Raw genomic sequence first — 15,386 nt, 5'->3', positions numbered from 1 at the left:
AAAGGAATCAGTCCTCGCCTCGGCCACTCGATACTGGAAGCTTGTCATGGGCAGGGAACCAGTCTAACAAAAGAAACTAGGCCCCACTTCGACAGCTTGAGACTGGAAGCTTGTTGTGGGACTGTGTCTGAGGAAAGGAACTAAATCCTGTCGGTCCCACCTTCATGACATTGCTAAAATCCGCCCTTTCCTCTCCGCTGAAACTGCTACCACATTAATCCAATCGCTCATCCTATCCCGCCCTGATTCCTTGCTGACTTCCCACCCTCCTGTCTCTCCCCACTCCAGTCCATACTTCACTCTGCTGCCTGGATCATTTTTCTGCACAATGTTCAGTCCACGTTTCCCCACTCCACAAGAACCTCCAGTGGTTGCCCATCCACCTCCACATCAAACAGAAACTCCTCACCGTCGACTTTAAAGCACGCTTTTCCTCCTCCTACCTCACCCCACTCGTCTCCTACTCCAACCCAGCCCTCACACTCTGTTCCTCTATGCCAACCTTCTCTCTGAGCATCTATCTTGCCTCGGACCTCTTTCCCGTATTCTACCACCGGCCTGGAATGCACTCCCTCCTCATATCACGCAGATAATCACTCTCCTTCACTTCAAAACCTTATCGAAGGCCCATCTCCTCGAAGAAGCCTTCTTTGACTAAGCCCTCCTCTCTTCTTCTCCCACTCCCTTCTGCGCCGCTCTTACTTGCTCCTTCAATCATCTTTCCTCCCATCCCCACATGGATATAGCTATACATATCTGTAATGTATCTATTTAATCTCTTTATTTATTTATTTCAATGTCTGCTTCCCCCTCTAGACTGTGAGCTCATGGTGGGCAGGAATGGTTCTGTTTGTTGTTCTCTTGTCCTCTCCCAAGGGCTTTATAGAGTGCTTTGCACACAATAGGCACTCAATAAATGGGATTGAATGAATGAATGAATGAATGAACCTTGCCCCCAGCCCTGCGGTTGGGAATTCTGACTGCGATTTCCCTCCCCCGGCAGGCCGGGCAGGTGGTGGGGATAGACATGGAGTGGAAACCGTCCTTTGGAGCGGTCCGGAAGCCCCGGGTTTCCATCCTGCAGATGGCCGTGGAAGGGCACGTCTTCCTGTTGGACCTGCTGGAGTTCTCCAAGCCGGAAGACCGACGCGGGGAGGAGGAGGAGGAGAACAAGGCGTTTGCTCACTTCCTCCAAGAGCTCTATTTGAACCCCTCCATAACTAAACTAGGTAAGGCCGACGATTCGTTCGTTCGATCGGATTTATTGAGCGCTTCCCGTGGGCGGAGCACAGTGCTGACCACTCGGGAGCGCTAACTCTGTTAAAGAAGCAGCACGGCATGGCAGATAGAGCCCGGGACTGGGAGTCAGAAGGTCATGGGTTCTAATCCTGGCTCCACCTCGCGTCTGCTCTGTGAACTTGGGCAAGTCACTTCACTTCTCTGGGCCTCAGTTAACTCATCTGTAAAATGGGGATTAAGACTGTGAGCCCCACGTGGGACAAGGTGATTACCTTGTATCTACCCAGGTGCTTAGAACAGTGTCTGACACATAGTAAGAGCTTAACAAATACCACCATTACTATTATTGTTATTATTGGACTCTTCCAAGCTCTTAGTGGCTGTAAAATGGAGATTAAGACTGTGAACCCCATGTGGGACAACCTGATCACCTTGTATCCCCCAAGCGCTTAGAACAGTGCTTTGCACATAGTAAGCGCTTAACAAATACCATCATCATTATTATTATTATTAGGGCCGGGCTTGGCACACAGTAAGCACTCAATAAATACCACTGATTGATTGCAATTACACCAGAGTAGGAGCCAAGAGAACTGGGTTCAGTTCTGAAATCTGCCTGTGGCCTGTTGTGTGAGCTAGTACCCATCGCTCACCCTCTCTGTACTTCTCTTTCAATCAATCAATCAATCATATTTATTGAGCGCTTACTGTGTGCAGAGCACTGTACTAAGCATTTGGGAAGTACAAGTTGGCAACATATAGAGACGGTCCCTACCCAACAGTGGGCTCACATTCCTTATCCTTTCCTTATCTTTCCGATGGGGTTGTGATACCTGCTTCTCTTCCTTCATAGAGAGCTACCTCCGTTGTACTGGATCCACACAAGCGTTCAGGAAGCCCTCAATAAATATGATGGACTGATTGACTGATGTCTTTCTCCCGCAGGTTATGGAATGTTGGGAGACCTGCGTAATTTAGCGTCTTCGGGACCTGCCCTCCGGAATCTGGCTACGCAGGTTCAAGGCATTCTGGACCTCTTCCAAATAGATAAGCAAGTAAGGATGGGTTACCCCAAGGTGGGAAAATGCCTCTTCTTTTTTCCTGGGGAAGGCTTTGACTTGAGGTCTTATGCGGGATAAGGGACAATATCCACCTGGATCAACTCAGATAATAATAGTAATAATAATGTTGGTATTTCTTAAGTGCTTACTATGTGCCAAGCACTGTTCTAAGTACTGAGGTAAATACAAGGTAATCAGATTGTCCAACGTGGGGCTCACAGTCTCAATCCCCATTTTACAGGTGAGGTCACTGAGGCACAGAGAAGTGAGGTGACTTGCCCAAGGTCACCCAACAGATGAGTAGCAGAGCTGGGATTAGAACCCATGACCTTGGCCCATGCTCTATCCACTATGTATGCTGCTTCTACCCCAGCGCTTAGAACAGTGCCTGGCACAGAGTAAGCCCTTAACAAATACCATGATAATAAACATTTTGGAATCAGAAGGACCTGGGTTCTAATCCCAGCTGTGTGACCTTGGGCAAGTCACTTAACTTCTCTGTGCCCTCAGTTCCCTCATCTGGAAAATGGGGATTAAGACTGAACCCCACGAACTATGTCCAAACTGATTACCTTGAATCCACCCCAGCACTTAGATCAGTGCCTGGTACATAATAAGCGCTTAACAAATTCCATTAAAAAATAAAAAAGAAGGGGAAAGGAGAAGGAGGAGAGAAAAGGAGAAGGAAAAGGAGAAAGATGAAGGAGGAGAAGAAAAGCAGAAAGAAGGAGGAGAAGAAAAAGGAGAAAGAAGGAGAGGGAAAAGCAGAAGGAAGGAGAAGGACAAGGAGAAAGATGAAGAAGGAGAGAAGAAGGACGAGGAGAAAGGAGGAGGAAGAGAAAAGGAGAAGGGAAAGGAGAAAGGAGGAGGAGGAGAAAGAAGGAGAAGGAAAAGGAGAAAGTTGAAGGAGGAGAGAGGAGGAGAAGGGAAAGCAGAAAGAAGCAGGAAAAGGAGAAAGATGAAGGAAAAGGAGAAAGATGAAGGTGGAGAGAGAAGGAGAAGGGAAAGCAGAAAGAAGGAGAAGGGAAAGCAGAAAGAAGGAGAAGGAAAAGGAGAAAGATGAAGGAGGAGAGAGAAGGAGAGAAAAAGCAGAAAGGAGGAGGAGGAGGAGAAAGAAGAAGGAAAAGGAGAAAGAAGAAAGAGGAGTCAGTGAGTCAGGCATTGTCTCTTGAATGTCCTGCCTGGGGAAGAAACGGTCAGAGACTCCTCAGAGATCTTTCCCACATCCAAGGACTGAGATCCTGTGAGTCACAGAAAGGATGATTTTTGCTTAGGTCATTGATGAGATGTGGTCCAGCCAACGACAAGGGGACCTTTTCATAAAAGCCATCAAGCGAAAGGCAGCTGAAGCATGATTGTGAACGGAGGCAGCCTCTTCTCACGCTTTGGCGAACAAACCCATTCTGTTGGTGGGCTAGGGCTTGGAAAGAACACATCTGAATTATTATTATTATTATTAGCTCATGCTCCCATAATGGCGATTTCTTGATTTATTCCGGGTTGCTCTCACGAACCAAGATGGAAATACGGAGTGTGGGTCCCAGGAACGAGAGTGAATAATAACAAGAGTAATAACTGTAGCATTTGTTAAGCGCTTACTGTGTGCTAAGCGCTGGGGTGGATACAAACAAATGGGGTTGGACACAGTCCCCGTCCCACATGGGGCTCACAGTCTTAATCCCCATTTTGTAGATGAGGGAACTGAGGCCCAGAGAAACAAAGTGACTTGCCCAAGGTCACACAGCAGACAAGTGTGTGTATATGTATATACACACATATATATATGTATATATGTTTGTACATATTTATTACTCTATTTATTTATTTATTTTACTTGTACATATCTATTCTATTTATTTTATTTTGTTAGTATGTTTGGTTTTGTTCTCTGTCTCCCCCTTTTAGACTGTGAGCCCACTGTTGGGTAGGGACTGTCTCTAATGTTGCCAACTTGTACTTCCCAAGCTCTTAGTACAGTGCTCTGCACACAGTAAGCGCTCAATAAATATGATTGATTGATTGATTGATTGAAGTGGCAGAGCCAGGGTTAGAACCCACAACCTTCCGATTCCCAGGCCCGTGTTCTACCCTGCTTCAGCCGACAGACCTAAAACTGCCTTCTGAGGTGGAATATGCAGACAGATGCCAGGAGTCCTAGACAAGGGGGTTTCTCATTTGAGAGTGAAGAAGAGTCCATTACAATCGGCAGTATGTACTGAGTGCTTAATTGTGTGCAGAGCACTGTACTAAACGCTTGGGAGGGTCCAAAACCACCTGAAACTAAATGGAGATCGAAAAGAAGTTGTGTCGCCTAGTGGCTAAAGCCCAGGCCTGGGAATCAGAGGACGTGAGTTCTAATTCCGGCTCCTCCACTAGACTGCTGTGTGAGTTGGGGCAAGTCACTTGACTTCTCCGGGCCTCGGTGACCTCATCTGTAAAATGGGGAGGGGGAGACCCTGAGCCCCACGGGGGACAGGGACTGCGTCCAAACTGATTTGCTCGTATCCACCCTGGCGCTTAGTACAGCGCCTGGCAGGCGGAACAACAGTCTCTGTCCCACCCGGGTTCCCAGTCTTAATCCACTTAAGCCATGCTACTTCTCACAATGACTCACTGATCGTTCACACCAAATGTGGTAAGAAAAAAGAGAAAGTGATTGAAAGATCGGTGTTTTCCCTTGATTCTGTAATCTCTGTTCCCTTGGAATGTGCCCCCCCCCCCGCCCCCGCATCATTTACGCACATAATTATGTAATAATAATAATTATTATTATAGTATAGTAATCAGTCATATTATTGATTTCTATCAATGTCTGTCTCCCCCTTCTAGACTGCGAGCTCCTTGTGGGCAGGGAATGTGTCTACCCGCTCTGTTCTATCGTCCTCGCCAAAGTGCTTAGCCCAGTGCTCTGCACCCGAGAAGCGCTCGATAAATACCATGGACAGATGTCATTATTGAGGGGACATCTCCTCCAAGAGGCCTTTCCTCTTCTGACTCGCTCCTTTTTTTCATTCCCCGCTCCCAGCCCCGCACCACTTATATCCATATCCCTCATTTAAGCAGCGTGGCTCAGTGGGCCGGGCTGTGGAGTCGGAGGTCATGGGTTCAAATCCTGGTTCTGCCAATTATCAGCTGTGTGACCTTGGGCAAGTCACTTAGCATCTCTAGGCTTCAGTTCCCTCATCTGTAAAATGGGGATGAAGACTGTGAGCCCCACATGGGACAACCTGATCACCTTGTATCCCCCCCCCAGCGCTTAGAACAGTGCTTTGCACATAGTAAGTGCTTAATAAATGCCATTATTATCATTATTATTCCCCGCTCCCAGCCCCACACCACTTATGTCCATATCCCTCATTTAAGCAGCGTGGCTCAGTGGGAAGAGCCCGGGCTATGGAGTCAGAGGTCATGGGTCCAAATCCCAGCTCCGCCAGTTGTCAGCTGTGTGACTTTGGGCAAGTAATTTAACATCTCTAGGCCTCAGTTACCTCATCTGTAAAATGGGAATGAAGACTGTGAGCCCCACGTGGGACAACCTGATCACCTTGTATCCCCCCCCAGCGCTTAGAACAGTGCTTTGCACATAGTAAGCACTTAATAAATGCCATTATTATCATTATTATTATTATTCCCCGCTCCCAGCCCCACACCACTTATGTCCATATCCCTCATTTAAGCAGCGTGGCTCAGTGGGAAGAGCCCGGGCTTTGGAGTGAGAGTTCATGGGTTCAAATCCCAGCTCCACCAATTGTCAGCTGTGTGACTTTGGGCAAGTCACTTTTTTTATGGCACTTATTTATGGCACTTAACATCTCTAGGCCTCAGTTACCTCATCTGTAAAATGGGGATTAAGACTGTGAGCCCCACGTGGGACAACCTGATCACCTTGTATCCCCCCCAGCGCTTAGAAGAGTGCTTTGCACATAGTAAGCGCTTAATAGATGCCATTATTATTATTATTTCTCTTACTGTCCGTCTCCCCCTCAAGCCCGGCAGCTCGTTGTGCATGGGGAATGTGTCCGTTTGTTGTCCCGTTGGACTCTCCCAAGTGCTCTGCTCACAGCGCTCAATAAATAGGATTGAATGAATGAAGGCTCCCAGACTGAGCCCTTTCCTTCCTCTCCCCCTCGCCCCCCTCTCCATCCCCTCCATCTTACCTACTTCCCTTCCCCACAGCACCTGTATATATGTATATATGCTTGTACATATTTATTACTCTATTTTACTTGTACATATCTATTCTATTTATTTTATTTTGTTAGTATGTTTGGTTTTGTTCTCTGTCTCCCCCTTTTAGACCGTGAGCCCACTGTTGGGTAGGGACTGTCTCTCTATGTTGCCATCTTGTACTTCCCAAGCGCTTAGTCCAGTTTTCTGCACACAGTAAGCGCTCAATAAATGCGATTGATTGAGTGATTGATTGATTGGTTGAAGGTCATTGACCCCCATCTCCCCCCGGCCTGTAGTTGCAGAAGTGTCCCGGTCAGCAGAAGAAGAGTTCCTGCCCGGTGGACGTCCTGGCCCAAGAGCCGGGCCCCGAGGCAAGAGGGGCGAAGCAGGCTGAGAAAGGACTGAGCCTGCTGGTTCGACGCGTCCTGGGGAAACCTCTCGACAAAGCCGAGCAGTTGTCGGACTGGGAGAGGCGACCCCTCCGGCCGGCACAGATCCTCTACGCCGGTAACAATAATAACAGTAATAATAACGACGATCATCATCATCAATCGTATTTATTGAGCACTTACTGTGTGCAGAGCACTGTACTAAGCGCTTGGGAAGTACAAGTTGACAACATATAGAAACAGTCCCTACCCAACAGTGGGCTCACAGTCTAAAAGGTAGTCACAAGGTTTCTGCTGCGTAGGGACGGGGCATGAGCCTGGGAGTCACAGGGTTTGCTGCCATTTGTCTGCTGCATGGGATTAGGGCACGGGCCTGGGAGTCATCATCATCAATCGTATTTATTGAGCGCTTGCTGTGTGCAGAGCACTGTACTAAGCGCTTGGGAAGTACAAGTTGGCAACATATAGAGACAGTCCCTACCCAACAGTGGGCTCACAGTCTAAAATGTAGTCACAAGGTTTCTGCTGCATAGGGATGGGGCATGGGCCTGGTAGTCACAAGGTCTGCTGCCATTTGTCTGCTGCATGGGGACGGGGTACGGGCCTGGGAGTCACAAGGTTTGCTGCCATTTGTCTGCTGCACGGGGTTAGGGCACGGGCCTGGTAGTCATCATCATCAATTGTATTTATTGAGCGCTTACTGTGTGCAGAGCGCTGTACTAAGCGCTTGGGAAGTACAAGTTGGCAACATATACAGACAGTCCCTACCAAACAGTGGGCTCACAGTCTAAAAGGTAGTCACAAGGTTTCTGCTGCATAGGGACGGGGCATGGGCCTGGGAGTCACAGGGTTTGCTGCCATTTGTCTGCTGCATGGGGTTAGGGCACGGGCCTGGGAGTCATCATCATCAATCATATTTATTGAGCGCTTACTGTGTGCAGAGCACTGTACTAAGCGCTTGGGAAGTACAAGTTGGCAACATACAGAGACAGTCCCTACCCAACAGTGGGCTCACAGTCTAAAATATAGTCACAAGGATTCTGCTGCATAGGGATGGGGCATGGGCCTGGGCATCACAGGGTTTGCTGCCATTTGTCTGCTGCATGGGGTTGGGGCACGGGCCTGGTAGTCATCATCATCAATCGTATTTATTGAGCGCTTACTGAGTGCAGAGCACTGTACTAAGCGCTTGGGAAGTACAAGTTGGCGACATATAGAGACAGTCCCTACCCAACAGTGGGCTCACAGTCTAAAAGGTAGTATGGCATTTGTTAAGCGCTAACTGCACCAAATGCTGGGGTGGACACAAGCCAAACGGGTTGGACACGGTCCCTGTCCCACGTGGAGCTCGCCATAATAATGACGGCATTTAATAATAATAATGATGGCATTTATTAAGCGCTTACTATGTGCACAGCACCGTTCTAAGCACTGGGGAGGTTACAAGGTGATCAGGTTGTCCCACGGGGGGCTCACAGTCTTCATCTGTGAAGCAGCGTGGCTCAGCCGGGTTTTGGAGTCAGAGGTATGTGGGTTCAAATCCCGGCTCCACCAATTGCCAGCTGTGTGACTTTGGGCAAGTCACTTCACTTCTCTGGGCCTCAATTACCTCATCTGTAAAATGGGGGTTAAGACTGTGAGCCCCCTGTGGGACAATCTGATCACCTTGTAACCTCCCCAGTGCTTAGAACAGTGCTTAGAACACATAGTAAGCGCTTAATAAATGATATTATTATTATTATTCATCCCCATTTTACAGATGAGGTAACTGAGGCCCAGAGAAGTTAAGTGACTTGCCCAAAGTCACACAGCTGACAAGGGGTTTGAACCCATGACCTCTGACTCCAAAGCCCGTGCTGTTTCCACTGAGCCACACTGCTTCTCTGTATTTAAGCGCTTACTATGTGCGAAGCACTGTTCTAAGCACTGATCTCAAGCCCCATTTGACAGATGAATTGCTAGATTTGCTTAGACCCACCCCAGTGCCTGGCACATAGTAAGCGCCGAACGAATGCGATCATTATCGCATTCCCCCCTTTTAGACTGTGAGCCCACTGTTGGGTAGGGACTGTCTCTATATGTTGCCAATTTGTACTTCCCAAGCGCTTAGTACAGTGCTCTGCACACAGTAAGCACTCAATAAATACAATTGATGATGATGATGATTATCAGGATTTTTCTGATCGGTCCGCGTTTTGTCTCTCTTGGGGTTTCCGTATTTTATTTTGTTAAAGGTATTTGTTCAGCCCCTTCCAACCAGGCCACAGAGGGAAAAGGGCGGATGGGAAAATTCACCAGCGAGGAGCTGTCTCCTGACACGGAGAAGCAGTGTGGATAGAGCACGGGCCTGGGAATCAGAGGACCTGAGTTCTAATCCCGGCCCTTCCACCTGTCTGCTGTGTGACCCGGGGCCAGCCAGTCCACTTCTCTGGGCCTCAGTGCTCTGCAAACAGTGAGCCCTCAACCGGTCCCTGGTATCTGTTTGAGCGCTGACTGGGCAGAGCACTGTACTAAGCGCTTGGGAGAGTTCTGGGTCACAGAGGTGTTAGACGCATAAATACCTGATGGATTCTCGCGTTCCCGTGTCCTAGCTTCCGACGCCTACTGTCTGTTGGAGGTTTTCCGGGCCCTGTGTGACGATCCAGCCCGCTTTGGCCTCAGTGTGGACCTCAAGGAAGTAGTCCAGCTGAATATGATCGCCAGAGGCCCCCGGCTCATCAGTCAGCCCAAACGGCCACCTTCATCCACACAAGTGAGTAAAAATCAATCAAGCAGTGGTATTTTTATTTTTTGATGGCATTTGTTAAGCGCTTACTATGGGCAAAGCACTGTTCTAAGTGCTGGGGGGGATACAAGATGATCAGGTTGTCCCACGTGGGGCTCACAGTCATCATCCCCATTTTACAGATGAGGTACCTGAGGCTCCGAGAAGTTAAGTGACTTGCCCAAGGTCACACAGCAGACATGTGGTGGAGCCGGGATTCGAACCCATGACCTCTGACTCCAAAGCCCAGGCTCTTTCCACTGAGCCACACTGCTTCTCATTTATTGAGCGCTTTCTGCGCACAGAGCCCCAAGCGCTCGGGAGAGAACGACAGAGCGAAATCAGTGAACGCGTTCCCTGCCCGTAACTATCTTCCAGGAATTGGTATCCTCCTCGAGTCCCTGCCAAACCACCCGACAGATTGGCCTCATGGCCTCTAAGCGCTTAGTACAGTGCTTTGCACACAGTAAGCACTCGATCAGCCCGGGCTCTTTCCACTGAGCCATGTCTCATTATCATTATTGTATCTACCCCACTGCTCAATACAGGGCTTGGCACATATTTATTCTATTAATTTTATTTTGTTAATATGTTTGGTTTTGTTCTCTGTCTCCCCCTTTTAGACTGTGAGCCCACTGTTGGGTAGGGACCGTCTCTGTATGTTGCCAACTTGTACCTACCAAGCGCTTAGTCCAGTGCTCTGCACACAGTAAGCACTCAATAAATACGTTTGATTGATTGATTGATAAAAACCATTGATCGACTAGGAACGCCAAAGCAGGGAAGCCGTACGGCCTAGTGGAAAGAGCTTGGGCCTGGACCGGGATTCTAATCCCGGCTCCGCCCCTTGTCTGCCGCGTGACCTTGGACAAGTCACTTCAGTTCTCAGTCCCCTCAGCTGCAAAGCAGGGATTAAATTGGTCAAAATCCGGAAGCGGTTTGCCGCCATCACCTCCTTCCAAGCGGGAAACTCGAGTGTCCGCCCTTGACTCTCTCCCAAGCCGCTGCTGCCCAGCATGGAGGAGTTTTGAGTTGTAGCAGAAGGCCCGCCACTCGCTAGCCACTGCCCAAGCTAGGAGTGAAACGGGTGGGAGAAGCAGCGCGGCTCAGTGGAAAGAGCACGGGCTTGGGAGTCAGAGGTCATGAGTTCGAATCCCGGCTCCGCCACTTATCAGCTGTGTGACTTTGGGCAAGTCACTTAACTTCTCTGTGCCTCAGTTACCTCATCTGTAAAATGGGGATTAAGATTGTGAGCCCCCCATGGGACAACTTGATCACCTTGTATCCCCCCAGCGCTTAGAACAGTGCTTTGCACATAGTAAGTGCTAAATAAATACCATCATTATTATTATTATTATATGTTGCCAACTTGTACTTCCCAAGCGCTTAGTCCAGTGCTGTGCACACAGTAAGCGCTCAATAAATACGATTGAATGAATGAAAGAATGAATTCAAATCTCGGCTCTGCCGATTGTCAGCTGTGTGACTTTGGGCAAGTCACTTCACTTCTCTGGGCCTCAGTGACCTCATCTGGAAAATGGGGATGAAGACTGTGAGCCCCCCGTGGGACAACCTGATCACCTTATAACCTCCCCAGTGCTTAGAACAGTGCTTGGCACATAGTAAGCACTTAATAAATGCCATTATTATTATTAGGCTTCTGCTTCACTCTCCCTCCCGTAGCCGAGACTGCTAGAGGACCGGAAACCCATACCATCATTAATTATCATTATTGTGATTATTGTTATCATTATTATACCTTCAATAAATGCCGTTATTATTATTAGGCCTCTGCTTGACTCTCCCTCCCGTAGCCGAGACTGCTAGAGGACCGGAAACTCATACCATCATTAATTATCATTAGTGTGATTATTTTTATCATTATTATACCTTCAATAAATGCCATTATTATTATTAGGCCTCTGCTTGACTCTCCCTCCCGTAGCCGAGACTGCTAGAGGACCGGAAACTCATACCATAATTAATTATCATTATTGTGATTATTGTTGTCATTATTATACCTTCAATAAATGCCATTATTATTATTAGGCCTCTGCTTGACTCTCCCTCCCGTAGCTGAGACTGCTAGAGGACCGGAAACTCATACTGTAATTAATTATCATTATCGTGATTATTGTTATCATCATCATCATCATCAATCGTATTTATTGAGCGCTTACTATGTGCAGAGCACTGTACTAAGCGCTTGGGAAGTACAAATTGGCAACACGTAGAGACAGTCCCTACCCAACAGTGGGCTCACAGTCTAAAAGGGGGAGAATGTTATCATTATTATACCTTCAATAAATGCCATTATTATTATTAGGCTTCTGCTTGACTCTCCCTCCCGTAGCGGAGACTGCTAGAGGACCGGAAACTCATACCGTAATTAATTATCATTATTGTGATTATTGTTATCATTATTATGCCTTCGCCTGACGGCCCGATCGCCTTGCAGGAATCCAAAGCCGCGGACGACGGCAGCCCTCCCGTGTCCCCGGCGGCAATTTCCCCACGGGATTTCAGCGTGGTTTGCGACAACATGCTCCAGGGGACGGGCCGCTACCTCCGCTGCTTAGGGGTGGACGTCCTCATCCTGGAGAACGGCGACGACCACAGGAAGGCGGCCGAGGTCGGTGGCCCGAACGGCTTTAGGGTTGGGTTGGGTTGGGTTGGCTTGGCTTGGTAACGGCGATTGGTAATAATATCATCATCAATCGTATTTATTGAGCGCTTACTGTGTGCAGAGCACTGTACTAAGCGCTTGGGAAGTACAAGTTGGCAACATATAGAGACAGTCCCTACCCAACAGCGGGCTCACAGTGTAAAAGGGGGAGACAGAGAACAAAACCAAACATACTAACAAAATAAAATAAATAGAATAGATATGTACAAGTAAAATAAATAAATAAATAGAGTAATAAATACGTACAGACATATATACATATATACAGGTGCTGTGGGGAAGGGAAGGAGGTAAGATGGGGGGGATGGAAAGGGGGAAGAGAGCGCTCATTGTGTGCAAAGCACTGTACTCAGTGCCTGGAAGAATATGACGCTCCTGCCCACAATGAGCTCACAGGCTAGAGGGAATGGCAGTTTTAATAATAATAATAATAATGATGATGATGGCATTTGTTAAGTGCTTACTATGTGCAAAGCACTGTTCTAAGCGCTGGGGAGGTTACAAGGCGATCAGGTTGTCCCACGGGGGGCTGACAGTCTTCATCCCCATTTTACACATGAGGTCACTGAGGCACAGAGAAGTTAAGTGACTTGCCCAAAGTCACACAGCTGACAGTTGGTGGAGCCGGGATTTGAACCCGTGCCCTCTGGCTCCAAAGCCCGGGCTGTTTCCACTGAGCCACGCTGCTTCTCTGTTTTAGCTAAGAGCTTACGATGTGCCAAGCCCCGTACCGAGTGCTGAGGTAGATAATGATAAAAATAATAGTGATGATGTTTGTTAAGCGCTTACTAAGTGCCAGGTACTGTATTGAGAGCTGAGGTGGAGAAAAGTAATAATAATGAGAATGGTATTTGTTAAGCACTTACTAGGTGTGAGGTATCGCACTAAGCGCTGAGGTGGATAACAATAATAATGATGATGATGATGGTATTTGTTAAGCGCTTACTAAGTGCCAGGCACTGTACTGAGCGCTGAGGTAGAGAAAAATAATAATAATAATGAGGATGGTATTTGTTAAGCACTTACTAGGTGTGAGGTACCGTACTAAGCGCTGAGGTGGTTAACAATAACAATAATGATGATGATGGTATTTGTTAAGTGCTTACTATGTGCCAGGCACCTTACTAAGTGCCGAAGTGGATAATAATAATTATAATAATGGTGTTTGTTAAGCGCTTACTCTTCTAGACTGTGAGCCCACTGTTGGGTAGGAACCGTCTCTATATGTTGCCAGCTTGTACTTCCCAAGCGCTTAGTACAGTGCCCTGCACACAGTAAGCGCTCAATAAATACGATTGAATGAGTGAATGTGCCCAGCATTGTACTGAGCACTGAGGTGGATACGAGATAATCAGATTGGACACAGTCCCTGTCCCACACGGGGCTCACAGTCTCAATCCCCAGTTGACAGATGAGGGAACTGAGGCCCGGAGAAGGGAAGTGACTTGCCCAGGGTCACCCAGCAGACAAGTGGCAAAGCGGGGATTAGAACGCAGGTCCTTCGGACTTATTGTTGTTATTAATTGGCACGGTAAGAACAATCAAAATCCCCTTACTCTGGATGGGGTCAGTGGTTCATCCAACGCAGGAGAAGCAGCTGGACGAAGAGGATAGTTCCCAGGCCTGGGACTCAGAAGGTCATGGGTTCTAATTCTGGCTCCACCACCTGTCTGCCCTGTGACCTTGAGCTAGTCACTTGACTTCTCTGTGCCTCAGTTCCCTCATCTGAAAAATGGGGATTGAGACGGCGAGCCCCACAGGGGACAGGGACTGTGTCCAACCCGACTTGCTTGTATCCACCTCGGCGCTTTCTAGGCTGTGAGCCCACTGTTGGGTAGGGACTGTCTCTATATGTTGCCAACTTGGACTTCCCAAGCGCTTAGTACAGTGCTCTGCACACAGTAAGCGCTTAATAAATATGATTGATTGATTGATTGATTAACAAATGACACGGTTATCGTTACTATTCTTTGATTTTCCTGACATTGCTTCAGCGTTGTGTCTACTTATATCTACCCAGCACGAGGTACAGCGCCTAGCATATAGTAAGTGCTTAACAAATACCATTATTATTATTATTATTATTATTATTATTATTATTATCAATTACAAATGCAGATGTCGCCACAGCCTGGCATGCCCAATCCCCATCAGGAGCAAGGACGACAGTCGTTCCGAGATGTAGAGTGCCTTGCTTTCTGGAAATTTGGGGGACACATTCCCCACCCTCAAGGAGCTTCCCCATAAGCGCTTAGTACAGTGCTGTGCACACAGTAAGCGCTCAATCAATGCGATTGAATGACTGAATGATGAATAGGGGAGCCAGACAGGGTAGTATTTACAGAGCGATCGGAAGAACTAATTGAACACATGTGGAATAAATGCACATCCGCGTGGACGGGGGGTGGGCGGAAATAGGCAAATGCCAGAGGCGGCCAGTAGGTTGCCGTGCCTTGGGGATTAGAAGGTCACGGGTTCTAATCCCGGCTCTGCCACACATCTGCTGCGTGGCCTTGGGCGAGTCACTTCACCTCCCTGGGCCTCAGTTCCCTCATCTGGAAAATGGGGATGGAGACTGTGAGCCCCACATGGGACGGGGACTGCGTCCAGCCTGATTTGCTCGTATCCACCCCAGCGCTAAGTTCGGTGCCCGGCACATAGTAAGCGCTTAACAAATACCACGATTATTATTATTATTACTATTAGTTTGGGAAAGACGTATATGAGGAGGCAAGCTTGGAGTCAGGGTCGAATTCATCTTGGTCGAGGGGAAGCAGATGGCGAACCCCATCGGTAACTTTCTCTAGTTCCCACAGGGAACCGTCTTCTCCTTCCCCTGCACACCAGTTTGGGAAACTTGCTGTCAGTTGAAGTTGCCCGTATAAGGTCTCAGACTTGGGGCAAACTTTCCTCCAAATGCAGATGTTTTAAAAACAAAAATATGTTTCAGCCACTTTCTGGGGGTGGTTGAGGGTTAAAAGTGTCAAATAAAAATAGAAGTCAAGTGCTTATGAACATTTTTTTAGGCTCTTGTAATTCCAAAGTGGCTCGGTGATTTCTGTTTGCAGTGATCTTTT

The 15,386-nt window shown here is 47.9% G+C and overlaps 1 protein-coding gene across 2 annotated transcripts in view; it reads left to right on the top strand.

Moving 5' to 3' along the window:
• The window catches only part of EXD3 (exonuclease 3'-5' domain containing 3), a 263,251-nt gene that overhangs the window by 100,677 nt on the left and 147,188 nt on the right, over positions 1–15,386 (top strand). For both annotated transcript variants that reach the window (XM_038767867.1, XM_038767866.1), the window contains 5 exons: positions 1,004–1,229; positions 2,185–2,294; positions 6,767–6,977; positions 9,451–9,611; positions 12,082–12,255. In XM_038767867.1, coding sequence (XP_038623795.1) covers positions 1,004–1,229; positions 2,185–2,294; positions 6,767–6,977; positions 9,451–9,611; positions 12,082–12,255 — 882 coding nt within the window. The remainder of the gene's footprint in view (positions 1–1,003; positions 1,230–2,184; positions 2,295–6,766; positions 6,978–9,450; positions 9,612–12,081; positions 12,256–15,386) is intronic.

This window comes from Tachyglossus aculeatus, chromosome 27 (assembly GCF_015852505.1).
Source record: "Tachyglossus aculeatus isolate mTacAcu1 chromosome 27, mTacAcu1.pri, whole genome shotgun sequence".
Lineage (NCBI taxonomy): Eukaryota > Metazoa > Chordata > Mammalia > Monotremata > Tachyglossidae > Tachyglossus > Tachyglossus aculeatus.
This window is presented reverse-complemented; position numbering and strand designations above follow the sequence as displayed.